The sequence below is a fragment of the Papaver somniferum genome, chromosome 7 (genome assembly GCF_003573695.1).
Source record: "Papaver somniferum cultivar HN1 chromosome 7, ASM357369v1, whole genome shotgun sequence".
NCBI classification, from domain to species: Eukaryota; Viridiplantae; Streptophyta; class Magnoliopsida; order Ranunculales; family Papaveraceae; genus Papaver; species Papaver somniferum.
Genome location: NC_039364.1, coordinates 32,086,099 through 32,092,377, shown reverse-complemented (window position 1 = coordinate 32,092,377; position 6,279 = coordinate 32,086,099). Strand labels below are relative to the sequence as shown.

Here is a 6,279-nt window from a genome sequence, read left to right as displayed (position 1 = left end):
ATAAGTGATCTACTTTGGCAGGCTGCTTGATCTTTTCCTTTTCAGTGCGTGTCAGCCTGTCAGGAGAACAACTTTGGATCGGTCCTTTCCGACCCCGGTTTCAATTAGGCCAAAACCGGAAAAAGAGTGGAACTCCACCACGGGCCACGATCACTGATAGGTTTGACCAGACCATAGGGACCGTCCATAACATTCGCCACTACCAAAAATATTCTTGCCAACTCGCCCTATTTTATAACCCACAATATTTCGGTGGGAAAAATACACACTCCCCTCCCCTCCCCTCATCAGCTCCACTCTCTTGGCCTTGGGCATATTCCCACACATTTCATTTTCTCTCCTTTGATTCTTAAATCCTCTTCTTCTTCACCATTGAATTGATAGTATCTCTTTGAATCAACACTGTAAGTTTTGTTTCTCAATTTTGGGTACAGTTTTTTTTTTTGGTAGATTCTTAAACGATGTTGAATCAGATCGAAATGAAATCCGAAATCTTTGATCACTTGTATCATATTGAATATTGTACAGCAGATCACATACTGTTGTAATCAGGTGATCAACCGCTAGTCTAACTTAAACTACTGTTTATCAATTAGGGAAGAGAAGAAGTTGGTTTTGGAATCAATTTCCTGATGTTAAGAGATTCTAGGGTTTTTGATTGTCAGATATAGATTTCCATATCTAAATGAACAGATCTGACTGAATCAGGGTTGTCCATTTTCTTCTTTTCTTTTTTAATTAAAAAGATTCATTTATTTATCGGTATAAAATGATCAGAGGTTTTTAAATCTCATCTAAGGTTTCAGTGATATTCTCATAATTGTCAATCTGATGATTGAAGTATCTTGGTTATGCAGTCAAACATAAGAATGGAGGGCACTGTTTTCACTCCCTGTTTGGAAGGAATGAAGAATGTGAAATCTGAGGAAGGGCAAATGCTGACCAAGCCATTCTTGGATACTTGCAAGCTTATACTTCCTGTGATAGGTAAACTTTTGTGATATTGGAACTGTTGCTGGCACTTATGTCTTTTCATTCGTAAGAACTACACGGTAGTATTGTATTATGAGGGTCTGTTGATGTGAATTATCACTCTGTGATGTTGTTACCTAGAAACATGGCTATAGACATATTATATAGCCCAAGGATACCTGCAAGGCATCCTCTACTCATGTGATGTGTGCTTCTTAAAGTTTACAATCTTATCTTTGACTAGGCTATCTGTTATACTATTTTGTTAGCTGTAAAGGATGCCGAAAGAAGTGTATTTCAGTACTTCTGTGTATAAACTAGGTCTTGTTGGGGTTCTAACGATAAATATTCCATTTCATATTGTTTCAGAGAAGTTTGGAGCTGCCATGACACTCGTTAAATCTGATATTGGGGGCAATATATCAGTAAGATCTTTTCTCCAGCCTCCCTGATGAAGTTATCTTGGCAATTTTACATTGGTTTCCTTCTCAATCTCTTACCCATGTTCACGGTATTGAAAGAAAATTATAGGATCCTCTTGGTATCTAGATAAAATGTACACGATGCAAAGTGGGAGAAACACTTGATAGACTTCGAAACTGATTTAATTTGCATTTGGGAGCTATTATAGGGCTTGAGAGTGGGAATTCTTGCATTCACAAGCGCTGAAAACCCTTTTTGTTGTACAATTTAAAGAGTCAATGGAAACGAAAATCAAATCTACCACTTGCTACCTTGTGAATTAAGATATTTAAATCAGTTGCATCATGCAAATTTTTCTTTGATACCAAGCGCAGCCATAATAAATGACTAGCAACAACAACATAGCTATTTAGTAAAGTTATAGAGTAATAAACAGAAATTTAAAGTAAATGGTAGTCGGCCAGATATTGTCTCTATCAATGCTCAAACATCATCATCTTCTTCTTCTTTTTTTTTGCCAACCTTTAGAATTTTCTATATGATGTGATTTTGAGTGTTGCCAAAATTTTAATTGTACACAAAAAATGGGATAATGAACACGTGGAAGCAATCTATGATAACTGAAACAATACAAACTCAACTCAAATGCTTTCTATTACTCCTTATATTTCCATATCCACGAAACTGAAACAATACAAACAGAAAATAACAGATTTTTCATGTTCATAAATCTGATACATTTGTTTTGTTTCTCTATCGATATGATCCCGACTTGTTCTGATAGTAAAAGTTGAAATACAGCTCAGCAACTGATTGGTTTGCGTCATAAACACAAAAAAAAAATAAAATTGGTGAGATTGAAGTGTCTAAGTAGAAGTTTTAATGATAAGATTGATTTTTCAGGTTGCGAGTGCAACTTTTCTGACTTTTTGCTATGATTTTTGAGCAATAATCTGCATCATTTAGTGCCACTGCTAGATGTGGAAAATTTCTCTGGCTCAATTTACTTTAACATTTTGTCTGTGAACTGTAGAATGCTTGTATTCTTCTATTTTTAATTTGTTATTTTGCTTCTGGGCTTGCAGAGGTTAGATGCCAAATATTCCTCCAATCCTTCACAGTTCGCTGACTTGTACAGCTTGGTAAAAGTAGAGGTTGAGGCCAAAACCGCAAAATCTTCATCAAGCTGCACAAACGGCCTCCTCTGGTTGACAAGGTTCAGCCTCATGCCTTTCTATTGCTATGTATGCTCTTGTAAATGAACTGCTTCTCAACTTTCCTCTCATTTCTTTATGGATGTGGGTGTTGGTGAAAAGTGCCGGAAGCTTATGGCCATTGGTTGCTTATACTTCTGCATAGATTCTACGTTTGTGCAGTTATTTACTTTCTTCATTAACTAATTTACATTTATGTATGTTGTGTTGATAATTTATTCAGGGCCATGGACTTCTTGGTTGAATTGTTCCGCAATTTAATTGACCACCCTGATTGGACGATGTCACAAGCATGCACTGATTCCTACACAAAGACACTAAAAAAATGGCATGGTTGGCTTGCCAGTTCAAGTTTCACGGTAAATATTCTTATCCCGAATTTTCTGCAAATGTCGTCTTTTCGAGGAACTAATTGGTTATGCGAAGCTACATAAATTATGCTTTGGTTTGATATCCGTCATTGTTCGGATAATTTATCCATATTTGTGTTACCTGGAAACCCTATTGCAATGCTGCTGAACTGTGTTCTCATGGCAATCATAAAGTCGGTTACTATAGAGGACATCGAGTCTGTTATCAGTTAAAGCATCAGCTGGGTGTTCATTTTCCATAATAAGTGTCATGATATTGCAGATTAGTGCTTTCTATGAATCTCTTGGTATTGAGAAAAGTTATAAAAACATTACTTAATAACCTCTCTGTAATTTTTTATGCATCTACAAACCTCAGGCACTATTAGTAACACTCATAGGTATATATGTCCATTAAACTGGCAGACCATCAATCGCTCATTCTTCAATCGTGCATGAGAGTTTTGAATGATGTAATATTTTGCTGAAGGTGATGTGCATGGGTAAGTTAAAGAGAGTATATAGATAATAATTTTATTAACCTGAAAATGTAAGTGGAGAGTATTATATTAACATAATGTGCATAGGGCGCAAAGTAACTCTTCCGCCCCCTTTGTCATTCTTCTCTTTATAACTCGACTTATTGCTGCTGTTGCAGATGGCTATGAAGCTTGCTCCGGATAGGAAGAAATTCATGGACGTGATAGGAGGAACAGGCGATATCAACGCAGACATTCAGAGATTCTGCACTGAGTTTTCCCCATTTCTGGTGGAGAACCACAAGTTTCTGGTAAATTTCCTCTTCGATGCACTTTTTGTTGTTGTAATCCAACATCCGAACTGAGACCCTGCTGGCTCTGTTAAGATCTGAAATAACAAACTGTACTAGAAATATGAAAGAATGCGGGGTTGTCTCCTGAAAACTTAGGCTCTGTTAATTAAAAAAAAAGACAACTACTATAAGGCAACTACCCCTGAATGATCGGCAAGAATGAATAGATGTAGATCATTCAGTAAAGCCTTTCACTCGTATAATTCTCCTGAAAGTGTATAACTTAGGCTCTTGTATTAGTAGACAGATTTACAGCTACTACTCATCGTAATTGTAACTTTAGCTCTTTTTATTTTTATCTGTTTTCTATCTATTTATGTTTTCTTTAATTATTTTTGTTGTTTTTTGCTTCAGGCTAGTGTTGGATTGGACGACTTGAAAGCTTCCTGATAAGGAAAAATATCTTGATAACCAGATGTTTGGGTCTCTTTTCCCATGGTTTCCTTCATCTTGCAATCTTGATTTACTTCTGTAACCTTGTTGTTTCCAGATTTGGTTTTTTATGAACATTGTTGGATGGATAGTATCATTGTTATGTAAAAGTCAGTTTAATACTTTACTATAGATTTGTTATCAGCATTTAACACTAGCAAACACATCACTTCCAATGTAAAATAAATTGAGATGTAAGAAACTCCATCGAGAAAACAACAGTACACTATTCAGCCAAAATCGAAGCTACCGTCACAGGGTTAGAATGGGCTTTGGAGTGGGCTGTTCTTTGGATGGTGGACGAAATAGTTGGAGCGTCTGATTCGTAGACTGTAGTTATGAACTATAATTTTGGGCATACCAAAATCTTCCAAGGCATACTGAATGAAGACAAAAAAGGTTGTGAAATAGCAAAATCAGATAACCCCTTAACCCAAAATTTTTTTAATGGCAAATCTGCCCTTTACGTATTAGTGTTAATAATCTTGATTAGTGATTAAATATTTTGTTTAGTGATTAAAATAATTTTTCAGAATTATAAGAGTTGTTTAGATGAAAAATTTGAGGATGAGTTGTTTACACAAACTCAAGATGATGATTTTTATGAGCCAAATCCTGATGATGAAGACATTGATGAGGAACCCAATGCTTCTAATACACAGGTACACTTATATCCTATACTTAATCTCACTTCTATAGCTCTCAATTATCAAAAGTTAGGTTTTTTAAATCATGGTTCGGCGAAACAGGTTGAGGTTCGGCTCACATCTATGAGCCGAATCTACCAATTGATGAACGGTTCGGCTTACTGAATCTGTTTACTGCATGTGCCGAACTGTTTGCTAGACACTAGTTCGGCTTATATGAAAGTTTCATAGTAAGCCGAACAACATCCTGAATAGCTCAGAAAAAAAATAATTACCGGTTCGGCTTATATTTCGAAAATCGTATGAGCCGAACATCAATTTGTTATTTTTTGGGTTAAAATATTGTTATTGGTTCGGCACATATTGAGAATATCGTAATAGCCGAACCTCGTTAATGTGCTAGGTTCGGCACATATTATGATTATCGAATACGCCGAACCCCTATGCATCTTTATCTGTGACTAGGTTCGGCTTGAAATTTCATGAAATTTCATGCCGAACTGTTCATATACACTTACATGAAGCTTTTGTGAAGAACAGTTCGCCTAAAAACGCAACTCAATTTTGAGCCGAACCCAACACTGTAACCGTCATTTAATCGATGAAAAACAGCAAATAGGAGATTGGGTTTGTAAAACTTGCTTTCTTATCCTCATTTCCGGAGTTGGAGATGCAGTTGGTTCAATTTCTGGTTCAATTGGTGGTTGATTTTCAGTTTCTACACCTTCATCTTCAATTGGTTCTTCTTCTTCAATTGATGGATTAGAAGACGATTTGGTTTGCCTAGTCCCTGCTTTTCTTTGTACGAGTCATTATGTGGTTGAGTTTAATCGACGATCAAATTTTTACGAATCGACAATTAATCACGATGATGAATTTTTTTTTCGCAGGAAGGGGAAGAGTTCGGCTAGAGGAGGAGGAGGAGGAAGAAGAGATGGTAAGGGAAACTGATTTTGATTTTTTAGAAAACTGATTTTAGATTTTTGTATTAAGGGTATATAGGTAATTGAACTACCCACAGGGTACCCCTTATAAGGTCACCCAAGATGGGACTATTGTTTTGTATGCCTAGAAAGATTTTGGTATGCCCAAAATCAGGGTTCGTAGTTATAGCATGATTACTTTAAGTACCAGTTTTGCTAATAACACGTTTGGATACAAATCTGTTTCTGATTTTTGTTTCTCCAGAACTAGAAGTCAGAAGCAAAACTATTTTGCTTCACAAAAAGCCGACTTTTCTGCTTCTACAAGTCGTTTTGAAATATTATTGCCAAATTGATTTTTGATTTCTTGACTTCAAGAAGTCAAAAAGCAATTTTTGAGTGTACATCCAAACGCACTATAAGACTTTTCGAAGATATTCTGAAACATGTATATAAAAAAAGTAAATTTTGGCCGACGATGTATCC

The 6,279-nt window shown here is 36.0% G+C and overlaps 1 protein-coding gene across 1 annotated transcript; it reads left to right on the top strand.

Moving 5' to 3' along the window:
• Positions 1-245: 245 nt before the first annotated feature.
• Positions 246-4,381, top strand: LOC113296885 (glycolipid transfer protein 1-like). The gene is made up of 7 exons (XM_026545246.1): positions 246-404; positions 858-987; positions 1,342-1,397; positions 2,481-2,611; positions 2,833-2,968; positions 3,618-3,749; positions 4,146-4,381. The coding sequence occupies exons 2-7, from the start codon at positions 870-872 to the stop codon at positions 4,179-4,181; spliced, it is 609 nt and encodes a 202-aa protein (XP_026401031.1). The 5' UTR covers positions 246-404; positions 858-869; the 3' UTR covers positions 4,182-4,381.
• Positions 4,382-6,279: the final 1,898 nt, after the last annotated feature.

Bases quoted from the DNA above. Each gene is read 5' to 3' on its own strand.
- LOC113296885 (XM_026545246.1), top strand. From the start codon at position 870: ATGGAGGGCACTGTTTTCACTCCCTGTTTGGAAGGAATGAAGAATGTG. The intron at 1,398-2,480 runs GTAAGATCTTTT...CTGGGCTTGCAG, and splicing joins ATATTGGGGGCAATATATCA to AGGTTAGATGCCAAATATTC. The intron at 2,612-2,832 runs GTTCAGCCTCAT...TAATTTATTCAG, and splicing joins GGCCTCCTCTGGTTGACAAG to GGCCATGGACTTCTTGGTTG.